Genomic DNA, 21,156 nt, shown 5'->3' with positions numbered 1-21,156 from the left:
GAGCCGAAATCAAGAGTTGGACGCTTAACTGACTGAGCCACCCAGGCGCCCCTAAAACTACTGTAATTTTAATAAATGTCAGCATTTATCCGCACCCATCAGTCACATGTAGAGAAGCACGAAGCAAACACTTTAAGACAAGGGGAGTCCAACTACAGTGCACAGTGGCTTTGAGGTGGGACATCCCATCAGAAATTCTGCATCATCATCTTCATCCATACATGTAAACATTGCACGTTTTTCCCAATCAATACCAAGGATACCAGAAAACTCTTTAAAATGTCTTCAGTTGTTTTACCATAAAGAGTTCACAAATGTGTATCTTTACAAACATCATCCACAAATTTCGTAACAATGTGCAGCAATTAAATTCTCTGCTTCCATCCAATCTTAAGATTAAACAAAATTGGATTGAGCTCAATCTTTTAATCGTTTGCTTACTATTAAAATGTGAGCTGTTTTATGAAGGTACCTTCATCGGCTTGGCCTCAGTTTGTGGCTGCATGAGCAATGTGGGGGCTCCATAAAATATTCTCTGGTTGTATCCGATTTACTGTTCAATGTGGCTCTGAAATTGACTTTGAAGGCAACGTTAAACAATTGTAATTTGGTCCTCTGACTGGGTTTTCTATTCTACTTAGTTAAGACTTCTTTCTTTGAAGCTGCGAAATAAATGGAGGATTTTTTTCAAGTGCGCATCATGGTTTTGAAACACACAGTAAGGGGCACCTGGTGGCCCAGTCAGTGGAGCATCCGACTTGAGCTGGGGTCATGATCTCAAGGTTCAAGAGTTAGAGCCCCACATTGGGTCCTCTGTTGTCACCTCAGAGCCTGCTTGGGATACTCTGTCCCTTTCTCTCTCTGTCCCTCCCCATTCATGCTCTCTCTCTCAAAAATAAAAAATAAAAATAAAATACACAGCAAGATGGATGATTTTGTGCATTTGTATCTTTCGGTTTTCTTTTCCTTTTTTTTTTTTTAATTTTTTTTAACTTCATTTTTGAGCAAGCGAGCGAGCGAGAGAGAGAGAGCTGGGGAGGGGCAGAGAGAGAGAGAGAGGGAGACACAGAATCCAAAGCAGACTCTAGGCTCTGAGCTGTCAGCACAGAGCTTGACGTGGGGCTTGAGCCCAGGAACCGTGAGATCTGACCTGAACCAAAGTCGGGTGTTTAACCGACTGAGCCACCCAGGCGCCCCTCTCTTTGGTTTTTCTCACCAAAGAAACACCAATATTTTGGATCATTTGCAGCTTCACGGCAACAAGGCTGACCTTCAGTTGAGCATCTAAGTGCCTCTTACACTTTGTAGATGTGCTGCTCCCGCTTGCCACTGTTGGTTCACAGTTTGTGATTGACAGCCTGCTCTCAATGGCTTCACTTTCAAGTTCAATGCAGGAGGCAAACTTTTTTTTTTTTCTTTCTGCATCATTTGAAGACTTTTGAACAAAAGCAACAGTCTCCTCAGAGGGTGAAAAAAAAAAAAAAGGAAGAGAATAAATCACTATGAAAGGAAGGAAAATCGGAACTCTTTTCCCATTAGTACTACAGTAAGTCAGTAATGTTTGGGGAAAAGCCATCTTAGTGTTAATTTAACATCAGTGTTAATTTAAGAAGAGTCATGAGGTCTTCTATCCATTTAGAGCCCAGCAAAGGAAGGAACAAATGTTGTGATACCAAGTTGGTCTGAGAGAACTTGGATCCACAGTAACATGGGCCCTTGGAATTATGCCCTTTTTAAAAAAAATTTTTTTAATGTTTATTTATTTTTGAGAGAGAGAAACAGAGTGTGAGTGGGTGAGAGGCAGAGAGAGAGACACACACAGAATCTGAAGCAGGTTCCAGACTCCAAGCTGTCAGCACAGAGCCCGATGGAGGGCTCAAACTCGCAAACCACGTATCATGACCTGAGCCGAAGTCGGACGCTTAACTGACTGAGCCACCCAGGCGCCCCTGAATTATGTCCTTGCCACTGCTGTAAAATTTTACTTGGGGAAATGAGGGCTTTCGTAATTCGCCTTTAGTGCCTAATATAATCAGAATACTTCGCGTGCCTGATAATTATAATTCAGTTTTAGTTTGATAGACAAAAGTTGTGATAATTTCAAGGTAGTTCTGTTTGAAAGCGTATTTTGAAAACATCCATTTGTTCCAACATAAACGGACAATTCGACCATTATAAGGATTTTGTGTTTGCTCACGCATGATTTCAGCTGATAGAACTGCTAGGTGAGCAGTCCCTGGGTGGCTCAGTCAGTTAAGCAACTGACTTTGGTTTTGGCTCAGGTTGTGATCTTGCTGTTCTTGAGTCCGAGCCCGGAGGCAGGCTCTTTGCTGATAGGGTGGCTCCTGCTTGGGATTCCCTCTCCCTCTCTCTCTGCCCCTCCGCACTCATGCACTCTCACACGCGTGCTCTCTCTCTCTCTCTCTCTCTCTCTCTCTCAAAATAAGTAAAGTTAAAAAGAAAAGAAAAGAACTGCTAGATGAAGCCACAAAGCCACTGCGCGAGCTGCATGGGCTGCTCAAAATACACACACGTGCCTGGATCGCAAACATCAACCGGCTACCTTGGTTCACGTTTGTGTCACAAGCTACCCTCATCCGCATCTGCTGGTACAATTCTCTGTCCCGTTTCTATGACACTTCCTCCATCATTTGACAATAATTCACCATCAACTCTCCTGACACCCACTTCCGCAAGCAACGGCTTATGTTCTTCGAGATAGAGCGCCCTATATACTGAGCCGTTGATTTCTTAACCATTTAAAATGTAGGAACTGCGCTGTGGTTTTTGGTGGATTTCTTTCTTTTTTTTTTTTTTTTTAATGTGTCACTGACAGTTTTCGAGCGTCATACCCCTAACCTCAGTTTTCCTGTGAGCCCTTGGTTTTTGTTGCTCAATTTTACAGTGTGAGGATTTTTAGGAAGGCATTTGTCCCATTATAATAAAACCAACCGTAATGAGTAACAATACAAGCTTCAACAGAAGTTACAAATATTAAGTAATTATAAGTAATATTTATTGAATGAGCTCTGTGTCCTAGATTTTTACATATATTAGCCATCTAATTTAACTTAGTCTTAAAATGACCCTAGGGAGGTGTAGTTGTTATCCCCATTTTATAATAAGATTTAGTGCAGTTAAATAATTTATTCCCCATCACAGAACTAATAAACAGTTGGGATTTAAAACCCAGCTCTCTTAGGTTGCAGATCCTGCTTCAAACTATAGGGCTAAGCGACAGCCATGGTCTAAGTCGTGTGCCTAAGGAATAAGGCCTTGAAATTGGCCAGCCTTGGGGTCAAATCCAGGTTCACCACTTACTAGCTGCATAGTATTAAACAAGTTACGTCAACTTTCTAAATTCAGTTTTCTTTTTTCTTCTTTTTTTTTTCAACGTTTATTTATTTTTGAGACAGAGAGAGACAGAGCATGAATGGGGGAGGGTCAGAGAGAGGGAGACACAGAATCTGAAACAGGCTCCAGGCTCTGAGCTGTCAGCACAGATCCTGACGCGGGGCTCGAACTCATGGACCGCAAGATCATGACCTGAGCCGAAGTCGGCCGCTTAACCGACTGAGCCACCCAGGCGCCCCTCTAAATTCAGTTTTCTAATCTGAAAAATGGAAGGCAATCATAACAAAATAGCTAATATTTATTGAGCACTTACTATTTCTCCCAAAACACTTTAGGAGATAAATGTCATCCCTTTCTACAAAGGACAAAACTCAGGCTTAGAAAAGTTAAAGAATTTGATCACAGTGGCACAGCTAGTAAGGGGGTGGAGCTGGGGGGTAAGCCTCAGTCTGTTTTCCCGAACCACTCTTCACTGTAACCCCCAACAAAACCTTCCTCCTGGCTGCTGTCTCTGAGGGTTAAAAGGGAGGCTGTAAATAAATGACTCAACACTGTGCCCAGTCTAAGGCATGAACTTAGTGAATGAAGTCAGTTATTATTACCACTGGCAGTTAGCCAGGAGCAAAAATCATTATAAAACAAGGTAAAATGTAATCGCTGCTTGGTTTGGGACGCGAAAACGTTGGGGGAGGCAGGGTGTAAATATCCAGGGAGTTCAAAGGAGGAAAATGGGGTATCTGTGACTAGGCAGACAGAGATGGAGAGATAATATATGTCGAGCAAACGGCAGAGACTCCAACTAACATAGATAGGAACTGTGAGTCTGTTCAGGGAACAGAGGGCAGCTGAGGGATGGTCTAAGGAATGCTGGAAGGTAGATGAGAAAGAGAGACCACCTGAGCGTCCCTAGGGAGGGCCTCCCACTGCCAGGAGAGGAGTCTTGGCCAAACATGGGGCACGCTGGGGAGTCAGTTTGGTCTTTGAGCAGGGAGGTAACATAAGCAGGGTTGAGCTCTGAGGAAACAAATCTGATTAGGATTACAGCAGAGAGTGACCGAGGGCGTGGGCAGGGCAGAGTGTCTGAGTCATCAGACGCCTCCCCTGCCAGCTTCCAGGTGAGTGTGGGTTCTCCTGACAAGCACATTCCTAGGCGACCTGGCCTCTCGTGTTCCTTTATGGCTTGTTCGGTGTGCAGTACAACAAGGCCCTCTGCAGGCAACCTGCCGGCTAGACTCAGAGGAACTGAGATGAGGCAGGATCTTACAATTCATCCAGTCGAAGAACCAAGGTTGCAGACCGTGGAGGCCCATAGAAACCCTGAAGAAGCAGCACTGTGACAGAAGCAGGCTAGGTGTGGAGAGCACACTTCTGACCAAAGCAATGGAAGCGTGGGGGACCAGCGCTCTGTATCCTCTGTTTTCCAAAAGCAGCTTAAAAAGCTAAATTCTTTTCATAGGAAAAGATCTCGTTCTCTAAATGTAATCTTGTTTTAAAAGAAACACCATGAAGGTCAAAGGAAATGAATCTGCAGGCTGAATCTGCTGTAGAGGCTGCGTGTTTTTCACATACCACTTTCAACCAGGGACGTGATGGAGAGATGGTCCTTAGAGTCTAACAGACAAGAATATCATGTGTGGAGGTTCCCAACAGAGTGAAATAAGCAAGCAGCTGGACCAGATCACAGGTCGTTCAAGTGTCCATCCCCTGCGGAGGGTTTTTTAGTGGTGCTTCCAATTTTTGCCCCTCGCTTAGACTGCTGCCATTGGCCATCTTTCTTCAAAGTGTTCGTGGGACTCGGGGTAGGGTTGTGTGCGTGACATGGCGGGAAGGAAGTTGATGAGATTTGTCTGTGGATGGGAAAACCAAGACCATCCAGTCCCCATCCCCTCACCAAACCAAGCCAGGTGTGTCCCAGTTAGGGGACCAGTGCCAGAGAACCCTTGTTCACAGCCTGGGGTCAAGTGTTTGCAAGTAACCTCTTCATCCCCTGAGTCCTGAAGATAAACCAGGGTCTATTTACAGTCCACAGTCTCTCCCTGGAACGTACATTCATCTGTCAGCGGGCACTTAAAGGCTGTTCTGGCCCCACCCTCAGGATGGTATGCATATCTTAATAATCAGCAGATGACAGCAGGGAATTTTTGTGGTTGATCCATGACCAAGGTTATTATTTCATACATTCTAAAGAAAGGAGCTTTTTTTCATTTGCATGCAAACCACTTGGGTATTATCTCTAAGCTCATCAAGAAGCCAACTATTAACATTAATATTTTCCATAACATTTAAGGAAGCATTATCAGACAGAGTTTAGATGAGGGACTTGAGCATAAGACCTACCTGGCTCAGTTCTAGGCTCTGCCACCGAAAGGCTAAAGTGACCTTGAAAAAGGAATAGCCTTTTCTCTGAGCCTCAATTCCACACAGGTGTGGATTAATTAAAATAATGCTAATAATGCTTTTCAAGCATTGTAAGTGCTCATAAGTGATTGCTATATTACACCATTTAACTTGATTTGTGAGGAGACTTAGTATTGAATCAAAATTTTCTGGTAATTTTAAAGATCTGTAGATGCCATTCTTTCCAGAAAGATGTAAAGCCTAATTACCATCCTCTTAAAGATCAAAAGCACTGCTAGTTTGATACCTGCTTGACTGCGGTCCTAACCAAATTTCAGTCTAAGTGATTTATGCTCCAATAATATCCAAGACACAAAAATTATAAAGAAAGGTCATGAGATATACTGGCGATAAGACCTGACGAAACAATGCGATTCCCCCTCGTTACCATATAATCATATTCTTAATCTTTATGGGATGTTTCTTTGGAGGCTGTGGGTGTTGCCCACAATTTGGAATATCCATCATGTTTAGTTTTGGCAGAGGAGTGAAGTAGAAGGGTAGTACTCGTTTATTCACGTGGATATTCTCCAGGGGGCCTAGCCTTTGAATTCCGAGGAAATGAATGGCTTAGGCTCTCGTAGTCTGAACTGTGCATTCCTGAATTGAATAATTAACAGAAATTTGGAGCTGAATTTGGAAGATCTGCTTCTGAACGTGCTACTGAATAGAGCCGCACCAAGGCTTGGACAGAAATGTGGACTCACCCAGATTAGCAGTGCCAGACTCTGACAAATTAAATTTCAACACCTCCGGTTCATCTTGGCAGATGCTAGTAACCTGATGTCATGCAGCCATGATGTAAGCCAGAAAGAGTGGTATTTTGCAATAGAGAGATTCTGGTAACCCTTCCCATGAATGTGGGTTGCAGGATATCAATATTTACATCACACTACAGAGAGTTTGTTACATTTTGCAACGCAAGAAGTTAGGTGGCTTACTCATGGTCTTCTGCAGAGACAAACTGCCCTTACGTCCAACATCAAAAGCTTAGATTGCTGATGTTTGCCTTTTTATTTTCTGAAGACACTTTCTCAATTACATATAATGAATGGAAATCTCCTTGACATCACGAAAATGGACATTTCAGAATTAAAGGATTAGATTTGCATTGTGGCCAGAAACACTAAAAGATAATCTATGTTATAATTTCATCTACTTCCGGGATTATAAAAAATATAACATACAAAAAAGTAATTTCGGATGGGGTACCTGGCTGGCTAAGACAGTAGAGCATGTGACTCTTGATCTCGGGGTCGTGAGTTCAAACCCCATGTTGGGTATAGAGATTACTTAAAAAAAAAAAAGTAATTTGGGGAAAGAAGATACAATAACAAGTAATTATAATTTTCTCTGTGAATTTACTGGCTCACATATGTTTGAAATTATGGTGTTTGCCCTCACCCTTATCATGCTCCAAATGCTAATTAATGAAGCACTTATGAATATTGATGACTTAAGGACATGTTCTCAGAGATTGAAGGGTAGATATCTAAAGAAGACAAAATGTGAAATGAATGAAATCGGTGAACACCTTATCCTGCTTGATTTAGTCAAAGGTGCCAGAAACATGTTTTCCTTACTTTCCTGAATGATCCACACCACCTAATAATTCATGACTGATAGCTGGAAATGTAATCTTGATGCCAAGGGCTTCCCTGGCAGGCTTTTCTCAGGGTCTTACACAGGAAAAAAACAGAAGATAAAGAAGTTTGCAGAACATCTTGTATTTATATGCATTGTCTCACTTAAGTCCTACTTACATGTGTAAATATTGCCATAGGAATGCCAGAGATTCCTCTCTGCAAAATGAATTCTAGGCTTCAGGGGACCAGACGATTACTTTGTATGACAGACCACCAACAGATGGCTTCTCATAAGCCACATTCTAAATGTCTGTATGGTCTCACGGGGGGGGGGGGGGGGGGGGGGGATTTTATACTGTTAATGCACACCCTTCCACACTGAAAAACTCAGAATCCCTATTGGTTTCTGTTTTGGTTTGGGAATCTGGACATTTTAATTCTCTGTCTGGTGTTTCTTAATTTCATTTACATTGTGTTTACAGTTTAGAAATATTTATAGACAGCAGATATTTGTAACTTTTTAGGTTATCGCCTCTCCAGGCTCCAGCATTAGTTCCTCTTTCCTTTCATCAAGAGGCAGTCCTTAATTAAGCTTTATTGTCTCTTCCTGGACTCTCCCCAGCGCTTTAACACCTTTTTGAAAAGCTCGGGAAGATCATAGCTTTCTAGGTGCGGTCGCTGGAGTCACTGGGAGGAAACTTCACCTCCCCACTTTTTGGTATGATGTAACCTTTGCATACTTTGTGGGGACAAGCAGAAAATGCTGACGTGTAATTCATCGGCATTAAATTCCTTATGAAGGAAAAACAAAGCTGGCGAAATGCCTTCTACTCAAAGGAAAGCAGAATGTAAAGTTTTGTTTAGGAGCGAATGGAAAAGTCATTACAGAAGTGAAAGCCTTGTTACCATTGTAGGAACATTCATTTTTGATCCTCCTTTAACCCATCTTGTGATCAGAATTGTTTTGCTTATCTACATCGCAATGGAGAAAAAATAAGGTCCATAGTTTTAGATTGAATCCAAGAGAAAATTGGTAGATATTATTCTTCTTCAATTCCATGTTTCACTTCCTCTAAAGACAAAATTTTAAACGATTGTTTTGCAAACCAAACACTCAAATAGACACCTAAGATGATATCCGGTGGTGTGTTTTGGGGTTCGATGGGGCGTGGGGGACAGAGGTGGTGTTGAGAATAATTCCACTTGCGGGACAAATATGGAAAACTTTCTCTTGACCCACAGTCAAACTCTAAAAACTAGCAGGGCCTTGTAGAAGATAAAACCAAAGCCTGAAGAAATTAAAGGACCTGCACGAGGATAATTCTACTGATGTGGAAGAAGTATGATTAAAGAGGAAGGGACCCTAATTCCCAAGTGGGGATTTCTGTCATTGTCCCATTTTCTCTCGCTATGTGTAAATCTGCTATCAAGCGTTCAGAAATGGCGGAGAAATTTCCACAGGTTGTCGGCTGGTGAAACAATTCCTATGTCCAATTCTTCAGTTTCTATTTCAGGGCCGATGGTAGAATTTTATTTATTAGTAGAATTCTAGAATTTCAGGCCAAATGGATAGTCACCAGGTAATTCCACTAACAATAGGAAGAGGTGATGAACATAAACATTAGGGGACCACTGAGTCCGACACAAGGTTTTATAATCCATGCAGAAACAGAAATGTTTCACCTACTCAGGGCTCAATATCCAGATAGCTTTTAGTCATCAAAAACTCTTCAACTTATTCCACATTTCACAGATACAGGGTACACAGTGTTGTCACGAGCTGGGTATGATTTATGTTTGCCTTGGACATTCCATTTTCTTTTCCCTGGTTTAGGCTTCAGGCACTCGCTTGCATCGCTGGAGGTGCCATAACACTGACCTCATCCTAGCATTAGACACCATGAAAGCAGCATGTTTGAGACTAGGTCCGTAGCGCAGTGATCTAAACGGCCGGTGGTAGCCAGCACGTGAAGAACCCAAGCTTGGCATTGCTTTGGCTTGCTGCAAGGTTGGTAATTATTCCCGTGAAAATTCACATCTGACGTGGTCAGAAGCATGAAGCTCAGTCTTTCTGCAGTAAGAACAATAACCACACAACAACAGCAACAAACCCAGAGTAGGACTATGAACTTGACTTCTGTCACAGTAGCCTGTTCACTCGATTCCCATGGCACCCTAACAATGGCAAAGTCTGAAGACCAACGTTGAAGTTTATTCTCTCATTTCATCACGATCCCAACTTCCTTTATTTTCGAGTCCAGTCAGCTTGGGAAGTTTTGTTGTTTCACTGGAAGATTTCGATTTGGGGCCCACTGATTTTTATACACGCCTCACGAAAATTTCTTACGAAGGCCTCACAGTGGTCTTCCTCCAGAACAGATGTTGTAAGGTGATTTCAATTTTAGACACCTAAAAGAGAACATTGGTTTCCGTGTGAATTGGATGGCTGCTCGTATGGTTTATTGAGAATGATATATACGCTCTGGTACAACAGTTGCTCTTGGTTCCCCACCCAGGTCCCCTTTCCCCACTGGTGGGCCCATCCCCCATTGGCTATGCACGTTAACTGGCTCAGAGCCAGATCCTTCTCCAGAGGATTGCCCTTGGCCAACAGAGCACCTAGTCTGAAGATCCCTGGGAGATTCCAAGCTCTCACCTCCTTTCCCATGCTACCCGTACCCTTTCCCATACTGCTACCCATGCTTGATGACACAGGGCACTAAAACCAAGATCCCTCACCTTCTTGGGAAAGGTCTACTGTGCCATCCATATCCTAGATCTCCCTGTGGAATCCAGCTGAGGCCACGTCTTTGCTCACTGTCTTCCTCTGCTCTGGTTTTCCTGACTCCATTACAGGGTTCACCTTTAGAGTACGCCCTCAGCCAATGACTTGCACAAGAATCCCCATCTTAGGTTTTGCTTCTAAGGAACTTGACCTCAGACAGCCGTCTTGTTAGCATTAAAAGGCCTGACTTCCTTCCCCCCCCCCCCCCATTCTTGGTCTCTTAGGTAATTGATGTAACAGATTTTATCTCAATTTATCTACAATTGACATAACAGAGGTTATTCTAAGATACAGTTATTAAGCAAGCAAACCTTTTCTTATTTTGCACACTCAGTCTTGGTCATTTTAAAAACGACAACTTACTTAGTAGGCTACAACAAAGGAAATGTGTTTGCGCTTTTTCCTCTAATGTATCTCACGTTATTTCTTGACTTTTTCCAAGTTACATGGATTTCAGAAAAAATCACCAGTGTGGATAAAATAGAAATTAGAACACACAAGTAACTTACACTTGTGGATCAAGCTTATTGTCTTAGGTTTTTAGCAGTAGACAGAATCTCCTGTATAAACACTCAGCGGATGTCTGAAACGAAAGTGCCCCATGTTTGTCATCCATTTTCATTCATTTAATACTCATTTCTAGAATTGTTCGTTCAACACATATTTGCTGGGTGTCTACTGTGTGCCAGACATGGTATTTATCACTGATACATAACTGTGAACAAGATACACTTAATCTCTACTCTTGTGGGGCTTGCTGTCCTCCTTACTCATGACTTCGACGTAGGCAGAGAGAGACGAGGTTGAAGGGAAACTGTAAATTGGAGCTATTCTATTGCAATCGCAGGTAGATTTTTACTGCTTGGCTATGTTTAGAAGAAAAAGCACCAAAACAAATCTATGTAGGAAGTTGTCAAATTTGCCGCCATTTTTCACTAAAAAATTATACATGTCAGTGTTTGGTACGATGTAGGGGCTCAATAAATATTCATTAAGTGAACAAGTGCCCAGTGACTTCATATTTTTTTCATACCTCTTTGTTATGTAGCAGTAAAAAATAGCAAGAAAACCACTTAATAATAATCCAACACCAATCCCAATTGCAATGTATTTTTCATAAGAATCCACAGCATATGAAGTTAAGGTCAAGTGTTCACACCTTTCTCCAGTATAACCAGTAAAACACCTTTAAAGAAAAAAAAAAAAGAAAAGAATGTATAATTTGAAAACTCAGAGTGATAGAAATTCAAAGAAATGGCCAATTTCAAAGAATGACACATTTCAATACAAAGTAAGTAATTTAAAGAGGAAAACACCAAATGGAAGCCAACTGTTAAATGTATCGAAGAAGCTACGTATTTTACAATAATCAATTCATTAAAGCCCCATAGTAATGTAACTTCCCTCATTGGTAGAAGGGAAAGGTAGCTGCTTGCATGAGTTGATCCAGAAAATTATTAACCTACTCTTTCGTAGGAGATTGCCCAGAAACCAATGATCATAAAAATAGTACTTATTGTTCTAGAACTTTATATTCCTGAAGTGTTTTTGCTATAGTCTATTTCATCTCATCCTGTAATCAACCCCGTGATCAACTCAGAATCCTCTTTGCAAGTTGCTAAAAACACACGTTTGCATTCAGGAGTCTTGAGGTAGGGCATAAGCTTCTGCATTTCTGACAAGCTCCCAGGTTACACAGAAGCTGCTAATGTGGGAACTGTATTTTTGAGTAATGTGGGTTAGGTAGTTTGGAAAAAGACTCCTTAGATATTCAAATATAGTGAGTCATGTTCAGATGATGTACCCTTTTTACAAGATAAGAGAGAGGTGTGTGGAAATGTACTAGGTGAAACACATAGAAACACTAGGTGAAACACAAATGCATCTCCTCCCATCTCTAGGACTTGGAAAGTTCTTTGCAATTACCTGCAGATGGCTTTTTCCAGCTCATGGTGGAATGCACAAACACCATTGATGCAGTAACTATTGTGGTCTTCCAGGCAAGGATGTGAGAACTTCAAGGCTATGGGCCCTTCTGTGTAGTCAGCTAGGAGAAGGACATACAATATGAACAGATGAAGGGGGTCACACTTTTATAGTAGGTTTGTTACACACGTGTAAAGAGACCTTTAATTTGAAGAATATTCTTTGGGTGCTCTGCCATTTAAACTGCTGGCTGATTCCAACCGCAGGCTATATTCACAAAGGTTAGGTTAATATCATTTGGACACATCACTAATTAGGGGATGTAGGTGGATTGATTGTTCTATTCTCTAGAAGCTACATAATAAGGTAGAGATACAAGGTGGCCAAAAGGTGGCAGCATTGATTCTCATTTTAGCAGGATGTGTTGAGCAAGTCTCCCCAAAAGTATGCCCAAATGCGAATAAACGTAGAAGATCGCACCCAATTTTTTATTCTCCCCTTTACACCCGAGAGTCAGCACTTAGGAAACTTGGATTTACAGAGCTAACGAACTTGATTTCTCTTCATTCCCCAAAGAAGACGAGAATTGCCTGCTTCTTCTTCTGTGGACTACCACTGAGAAGGTAACTGAAAAGGAAGCACTTCAGTGCCGCATTTCAGAAGAGGCATTGTTATGACCTATACAAGAACCAGAAACAAGTTATGGCTCAAGCTTCACATAGTTGAGACAACATCTTTGAATATTAATTGGCAATTTTACTCAGTTAAAGATACATTACGAGACAGTGGGAAATGCCCTAGAAACAGAATGAGAAAATCTGGGTTTTGACTTCTAACACTGTGCAAATGACCACATCTGGCAAAACTTTTGTGCTCAAGTGTCCAGAAGCCTCTGCATAGGAAGCTTCCTCTTGGGAAGCTGTGTTTTGGCAAAACGAATACATTTCAGGATGTTTACTCCTCATCTCCTGATATACTGAAGACATATACCTATGCCACCCTTGGGGTATATTCAGTGGGGATGACCCTTGGTTAAAGCACAGTTAGGTCCTTTTTGGTAAAAATTGAATTACCGATCTTCAAATTTGTCCCAGGCAGAATCAGTAGTGTTTTATTTTGTCGTTATTATGAATAAACATACCTCCCTGTCTTTAGTTATCATGTTATATCATATTTGCCTTTGCTAAGTAGATGCACAGAATCCTACTTATTTGTTTCAAGGGGAAAAAGTCTAAAAAGGCATGTATTTTTTATATTGAAAATACTAAATCTTAGGTACTAAGCCACCAATAAGACACTGTGTCATATAACTCCATGTCGATTAAGAACACACAATATTACCTTAAAATTTGCCTTTATCTTGTTGAGTGTGGTGTTGTGAATCTAGCGTCTCATTTTAATAATTAACTCTCAGCCCGTGAGAATTTCCCATGATAAACTGGGCTAGGTTCTTCCTGCTTCAAGACTAAATTAATTGAATTAGCCAAGCCTGAACCAGGATTTGCTAGGAAATGTGAGAACTGGAAGATACCTCCAAAGAAAGAATGTGCCAGAAAGACTCCTCTTTCCTCTAAAAAGAATATTAGTTTTAAGTTTATGAAAAATTTCCTAAGACACTGGATGCAGATGTTTGGAGTAAATTTAAAAATGGACAAACTGAGGTTCTCTACCAAGAAAGCAAAGGACAACTGTAGAGATGATATACTTGATCCCCTGTTTTCCATTATTACTATCTGTAACATGGAAATCTTGCCTTGCATTTCATTTTTAAGGACGTAAGAAGGTGGTGCTGTGTGCACTGTTCCTAAGTCAATCACTGAGAGGAAAGTCTACTTGAATTTTCTACCGTATTATCTTCCAATGAAGATCTTTTCCTCTTTGCTCAGAGGCTCAGAAGACATGAAGACGTTGGCTAAAAATGATCCTAAAGCTCACACGGAGTTTGTTTTGCAAACGGATAGACATTTAAAACTCAAACTGGCAAAATATTTTAAGTAAATGTTTTAATTTAAAATTATTGGTAAAATGAGGCATGTTGAAATATTACTATCTTTCATATTCAGAAACAAAGTATCTGACATGATCTTCTCTTATTTGCCTGGCTCTGAGCATAAGCTATGGCGTTTCCTCTGTCCTGTCACATCACCAATTTTCACAAGAGGCGGTGGTGATTTGGGTGAGAATCATAACCACCCGGTACACAGGTCTTGGCAGGTAACAAACCTTCCAAGTTCACCTCTGAGAGTTCAAACAGGTTCAAAAAAAAATACTGATGCTCAACAGCAGCCAGAAGCTATTCTAATAATAACAGTAATAGCAATAATACAGGAAAAGAAACACACCATCACCATAACAACAAAAATTGGGTACACATGATTAGGAAACAGAGCATATGTTAAAACAACAACAAAACCCCCCCAAAACAAAACAAGAAAAATGATCTTTCCAAAGATGGATTAAGTCTTCGCCTTGTCCTAATTTCTTCGGCTGCAAAGTCATAGTCACAGATTAAAATATGATACCAAAATATCAGTCATCAAAAATGCCCAAATGGGGACAAACTGCCTCGGGACACATATGGATTATTGGGGACGAAGCTGGAGTCAAGCAGAAGGCAATTTTTAAAAGGCATGTCTTTGCTCGCACTTTTACCTGTCACTTCTATTTAACAGCATCCTGCTTAGAGAGTTGAATGTCTAATAATAAAATACACATTAAAAGATTTCCAGTGTTGCTTTTGATCACAATCCAAATTTCTCACAAAAGGTAAAAAAAAAAAAAAAAAAAAAAAAAAAAAAAAGAAATTCACTGAAAATACAAAAGTGTGAAGAAAATACCTTCTGTTTTGTTAACTGTCCAGTTACTTTGCTGGGTTGTGTTTGAAGGTGTTCCAGTCACGGCTGCCTCTTCAGTCAATGCTGTCATTGCTATATGAAGGGGTGGGGGGGGTGGGGTGGGGGGGGGAGGGAAAGCATGTTTAGCAGGTGAGCCTCCTTCTATGTGCAAGCAACAGATGGAAAGTTATGGACAAGCAACAGATCAAAAGTGATTCTTATTCTCACTTTTGTTCTTTTCCCCATGGATGTACATTTGAAAACCATAACCTGATTAGGACAGTTTCCTGACAGTTTCTCATCCATACCTACTTCCCCGACTACCTTATCATTCCAGAAAATAGAAATACATTCATTTTTAAGAGCACGTGGATTCATTTATATACTAATTCAATCGCAAGGATGCTATGGCATAGTGGTTAAAATGTATCAACTGCTCTTCAGTTACAGAAAGCAAACATACAGGTCTCAAAAAAGGGGGTAGCATAATCTGTTAAGAGTCTGTATTACATAATAAAACTCAATTAATTCACAGATGGCTTGTGCTGTTCTTTGTCATGAAGAACGCCGGTTAAAAGCCAACTTCTCACTAAAACAGAGAGAACAAATCCTATTCATAGTTTACACGAATACAAAATTAACAAGACAAAAACAAACTTCCTACCTTTGAATAAAAGATAGACTGATATTGGCACTCCGAAAGCCATTTCCAGCTGTTGTTAAACAGTATCTTTCTTATCCTCCCAGACTGACGGGTGGAAGGTTTTTATTGAGCTCTCCCGAGTCTTTCTTGCATTTATATTTCATGAAGCGTCACCTGCCGTTCTTACCAATCAAAAAAATATGTACTTTTGGCAGGAGCTGTAGGTAAAGCCCTTGAGGCGCTCACACACTTATTTAGGATACCTGTGTTATCTAGCAATGTGATCAAGTTTTCTTTTGAAACACTGGTTTCCTGTTACCTGTGGGCATAATCGTGTATGTAAAAGTACTTAAAACAACAAAAAAGAATCTAAATTCAGGAAAGGCCCCATTGCTGGGAACAGAATTGTACCAAGCTCCAAAGTTACTAGGGATTTACATAGGATGCCAACAAGGGGGAGTTCTGATAATTTGCAAACCAGGAAACAGCATAACCTGTAAATGAATCAAACATCTCTGAAACTGCAGTCAGTTACACCACCTCTCAGTACAGACTGTGTTCTATCGCAAATCAAGATATTTTGTAATTTAGCCGCGGGGGGGGGGGGGGGATTAAACTTGTGTTAAAAACAGAGGATTAATATTCCATTTTATTTTTTGCTACTCCATGTTGCTATTTTCAAGCTCTGTAAGGACAATTATTTTTAATAGCATAACATTTGCCTTTATGTCATTCTGTCATTTAAGATTTTTCGAATAAATGGAATGTGCTAGCAATCTCCTTAGGACTACAATGCTCCAATTTGTGTTCCAATGATTAGGCTAGATAGAGCCAGTAAAGTACCAAGATGATGGTGATGATGATGTCTCCACTAAGATAAACTATTTAGGTTTTGATTTTTTTTTGTTTAACGTTTATTTATTTTTGAGACAGAGAGAGAGCATGAACGGGGGAGGGTCAGAGAGAGTGGGAGACACAGAATCTGAAACAGGCTCCAGGCTCTGAGCCATCAGCACAGAACCTGACGCGGGGCTTGAACTCACGAACCGCGAGATCATGACCTGAGCTGAAGTCGGACACTTAACCAACTGAGCCACCCAGGCGCCCCAAAATATTTAGGTTTTGTATGTCTAGTGAATAAAAATTTTTATTTGTTTTTTTACTTTTTAGAGAGAGAGAGAGAGAGGAGTGTGAGTTGGGGAGAGGGGCAGAGGAAGAGAGAGAGAGAATCCTGAGCAGACTCCACACTCTGTGCAGAGCCCGAGGCGGGGGCTCAATCCCACGACCCTGGGATGGAGACCTGTGCCGAAATCAAGAGTTGGACGCTCAATTGACTGAGCCACCCACAGGTGCCCCCAATGAATAGAAAGTGTTAAATTCAACACAACATTCAAATTGTTCTCACTGTTAATCTAGCTGTAATTATGAAAGTGCCATTTTAACGGCCAACACATGTGATTATTGCTATTAGATTTTGTGACTGTAGGAGCTTCCCATAAATTTTCACCTGCCCCAGATTATTATGAAGAACTTATGTAAATGTGTTGTACTGTGGTGTGCTTTTTCACCAGGAATTTCAATTGCTCATGTTTTCGGTACCTTGAAAACCCGTTTAAGATAGGTTACCACTTGCATTGTGTCCATCCAGCAAATTTGGTTTACCAGAACAGATTTGTTTTGCTATTGAAATATGAATTTGGCTTTAGAAATCACACAAGAATGAGCTTGTTGAACTCATTATAACTTGGGCAATCACCACAGGAGTCATCATTTTAAAGTTAAAAGAAGATACAGCACTCGGCTCACTTTAAATGGGCCTGCATTTTGTATTTCTACTTTTGTGGGTTTTTTTTTTTTTAACGTGATTATTAAGATAATTTCCGGATACATGTTTTTCCCGGGACAATAATATTTGAGTTATAAATCAAATAATCATGCTCTGCACCTCTGGTGTGAATTTAAGATGAAAACATTTACAAGGGGTTAAAGAAGCCATTAGAACCAATAGCAGTTTTTGGAGGGAGATGCTAGGCCCAATGTGAAATATCTTTATTTGTAAGGTTGGGATATAGGACTACAGACATCTTGGTTATAACCGTTAACTGGAGTTTGCATAGAGCTTTGTGTTTTGCAGGGTTTTCACGCACATCTCGAGTATTTCTTCAGTGGTCCTGGTCCCAATAAATTCAGTGCCTAACATATAGCATGTACCTAATGACTCCATCTTGAGTGAATAAAATAATAAGCAGTAGGCCTTCTATCTAGTCCCTTGTGACAACTGAGGAATGGAGACCCGAAAGAATTAAGTGACTTACCAAAGGACATGTCCTAGAGTCAGGACTGGGATCCATGTTCAGATTCCAGATCACATGTCCTTTCTATTTTCCCAGCCGTGTTCTCTGGTAGGAATCCATAGACTGATCCCAGAGAAATTCTCTGAATTATGTCCTTAAATCAAACCTGAAATAAGTTACCTCTATCCTAAGAATCTAAATATGAAATGAACTGTGACTTTCATTCACATTTGGGCTGAGAGGCATGGACCATGCTCTTTCCTGATGTTTCCCCGCTCCGGTGAATCAGGCCATATAACACAGGCCTACCACTTTATTGAAGGCTCATAGCAGAAAATAGCTCTAGTCACCTCACGTGGAGCTTTCCTCCAGGACTCATACTGATGGATCCCACTTACACTCTCTTCAGGAGAGTCTCCTGCCTTGGCTTCTTCAGTCTCCTCACAAAAAGTCCTTTCCCCAATCCTGAAGAATGGGGAGATGGGTATTGTAAGGTGGCCTTACTGATGCCTTCATTCATTCTTGACACACAATGGATCAGGTTGGAAAGAGAAAGGGGAAAGAAGGCTAAGCACTTCAGCACCCCACCATCAATTTTCCCTCCTTCCATTTTTTCGGTCTTTTTAATTTATTCATCTCTCTCCTCTTGTCATACCATCTCTGAAAGTGTCTTCTCTTCCCCGCCCTTCCTTTCTTTCCCCTCCTTTCCCCTCCCTTCCTTCCCTACTCCTCCCTTCCCCTCCCTTCCTTTCGTTTCTTTCCCTCTCCTTTCCTTTCCTTTCTTTTTTTTTCCTTTCTTTCTTTCTTGCTCTTTCACTAACTCCACCAAAATCTGTTGCTAGACATTGGCAGGAAATGCTCATCAGGCCATTGTTTTCTCTCTCTCTCAACTCATTCTGTTCATTCTCATGGATGCAGTTGTCATTCATTCAATCATTCATTTATTCATTCATAAAATATTGAATGCCCACAACATCCATGGCCCTGGGCTGGGTGTGATGTTAGCAAGAAAACTGGACAAATCATTCATGGACTCTCACCTCAAGGACCTAAAGGGAGTTAAGAAAGGCACAGACATAACTACAGGACTGGGTAGGAACTGATAAGTGCCATGACTGTGTGCAGAAATGGCTATGAGAGTTCAGGGATGGGATTGAGGCAAATTCTCAAGGCAGTTTCATGGACAAGTTTCATGTGAATTTTAAATATCAAGTGAGATTTAGATGTGTAATAAGAGAGAAGATTCCAGGTGGGGGAGGGCACTGACAGAGGCAACATGGTGGAATGAAAAGAGTGAGGTCTAGCTCCCATCATCCCAGACCTTGCTTCGAATTCCAATTCCACATCTACTCTCCATTTAGCTCTGGCCAAGTCTTTTTAATAACTCCAAGGGTCAACTTCCTCATGTATAAAATAGAGATTGTCAATAACAACAACAACAAAAGTAAAGCATTTAGCACATGATGGTGCTCTCTTAAGGAGAGCTTTTATTACCAAACAACAGTAGAAAGACACAAGCTATGTATAATGGTCAAGAAGATCAGAGTTTAGTGATGAACACACTTCACGAAGTCCTGAATTTTCATCACTAGTCATGAGTTCTTATTCTCTTCCCAGACTGATGTTAAGTCAGGGCTTCTACTTCTGGATTCTGTCATCACCTCACACTCAACGTGTCTTAAAGTGAACATATCTCTTCTCCAACATCAGCTCCCCTTTACAACTTCCTCGGGTTAACCAAAGAAAACATCTTCCAGGCTCTAATTACAATTCTCCTAACTTATGAAACATGGTCTGAATTATCCAGCCTGTCTCTAATCTATCTCTGCATACTTATCCAGCTGTATTTCCACCACTCTCTTAACCTCTCTAACACACACTTTTCATTTTAGTCTGACTGTGACTCTTGCTTTCACACACACACACACACACACACACACACACACACACACATATGTATATATCTGCTAAACCCCTTCTCACCTCTATCTTTGTATTACTATTTACCCCCCTTAATTCTTCAGGGTCCTTTTTACAGATAGTTGCAGAAGAAAGTTACTTCTCCAAAGCTCCTCTACATGGCTAACATATGTCTACCTTTTATGCACCCCAAATATCCATAAATAAGGTCATGGTACAAATGAACCAACTTCATCTCCTTTATGTGTTGACAAAGGCTTCCTTCTTGACTGTACTTTAATCAGTCGCCTGTGAGTCCTCTTCTCAACCAGGCCTGCTGAGCCCAGTTGTAGCAAAGGATTCTGCTAAGTGAGTTTATAGAGAACCCCCCCCCAACCCTATATATTATCAAGTTCCCCATGTTCCACCCTTGATATCTGGCCCGCCTTTAGCAAGAATCCTGGTAAGCTAGTTTAGCAAGAATCCCCCCACCCTTGAAATCTAGTCAAGTTCCTCTTATAGTAATTTTGTACCTATTGATCCCTCTGCTCATTGGATATAGATCCATAGCTACCTTTGCTGTATTTGGAGCTCAATTCAATCTTCTCTGTTGCAATAGTCTTTTTTCTTTCAGTGTTTATTTATTTTGAGGGGTGGGGAGGAAGCACAAGTGGAGGAGAGGCAGAGAGAAGGAGAGGCAGAATCCCAGGCCCACTCTGCACTATCAGCACAGAGCCTGATGTAGGGCTTGAACTCACGAACCGTGAGATCATGACCTGAGCCGAGATCAAGAGTTGGATGCTTAACTGAGCCACCCAGGCGCCCCACAATAGTCTTGATCCCATTACAATAGTCTTAGATAAAGTCTTCCTTACTATTTTTAACAGATGTCAGAATAATTTTTCTTTTACGGTATTTTAGTCTCTAGAAAGTCTCACTCCTGGATTTTAGCCCAGCCAAAGGGTAAAAACCTTCCAAAATTAATTCCTCTTGCACTTTGAGGGTTTGGGGCAGTACTCTCAAAACCACAGACTTCACCTTTTCCCATGTACATGTATTTTGGGTCATTTGTCTGTTTGGGGGAATTTGGGGCCCATATGAATAAAACAGGCCCTTTCTGAAATGTTTGCTTGGGAGCTTTCAATTTAAACTTCTGTTGGGGTTATCCGGCCAAGACTGGTCTGGACTGATGGTAGAATGGGCTATAGACCCTTTTCTTGCATGTTTAAAAACTTGTGCATTTCCCCAGCATGCTGCAAAGAAATAGGTAATAATTCTACTCCTGAAACCAATATTACACTGTATGTCAACTAACTGGAATATAAATAAACACTTGAAACTACAAAAAAAAAAAAAAAATAGGTAACAAATATATGAACAAAAAAACTTATAAATATCTTAAGGAAAAAGAAGACAGGTATTCTTCAAATCGCTTTTA

At 40.9% G+C, this 21,156-nt stretch overlaps 1 protein-coding gene across 1 annotated transcript; it reads right to left on the bottom strand.

The window, feature by feature from the left end:
- Positions 1-7,500: 7,500 nt before the first annotated feature.
- EPGN (epithelial mitogen) lies at positions 7,501-14,973 on the bottom strand. Its single transcript, XM_060655966.3, has 4 exons — positions 14,886-14,973; positions 12,049-12,169; positions 11,156-11,308; positions 7,501-9,746 (listed from the first exon to the last, which is right to left on the bottom strand). The coding sequence occupies exons 1-4, from the start codon at positions 14,971-14,973 to the stop codon at positions 9,692-9,694; spliced, it is 417 nt and encodes a 138-aa protein (XP_060511949.2). The 3' UTR covers positions 7,501-9,691.
- Positions 14,974-21,156: the final 6,183 nt, after the last annotated feature.

This window comes from Panthera onca, chromosome B1 (assembly GCF_046562875.1).
Source record: "Panthera onca isolate mPanOnc1 chromosome B1, mPanOnc1 haplotype 2, whole genome shotgun sequence".
In the NCBI taxonomy this organism is placed as follows: domain Eukaryota; kingdom Metazoa; phylum Chordata; class Mammalia; order Carnivora; family Felidae; genus Panthera; species Panthera onca.
The sequence above is the reverse complement of the archived record's forward strand: the minus strand, read 5'-3'. Positions and strand labels throughout refer to the sequence as shown.

Coding starts and splice junctions, on each gene's coding strand:
- EPGN (XM_060655966.3), bottom strand. CDS start 14,973: ATGACAGCATTGACTGAAGAGGCAGCCGTGACTGGAACACCTTCAAAC. Junction 12,170..14,885: donor GACAGTTAACAAAACAGAAG/GTATTTTCTTCA, acceptor TCCTTCTCCTAG/CTGACTACACAGAAGGGCCC. Junction 11,309..12,048: donor CTGGAAAAAGCCATCTGCAG/GTAATTGCAAAG, acceptor TTTTCTTTAAAG/GTGTTTTACTGGTTATACTG.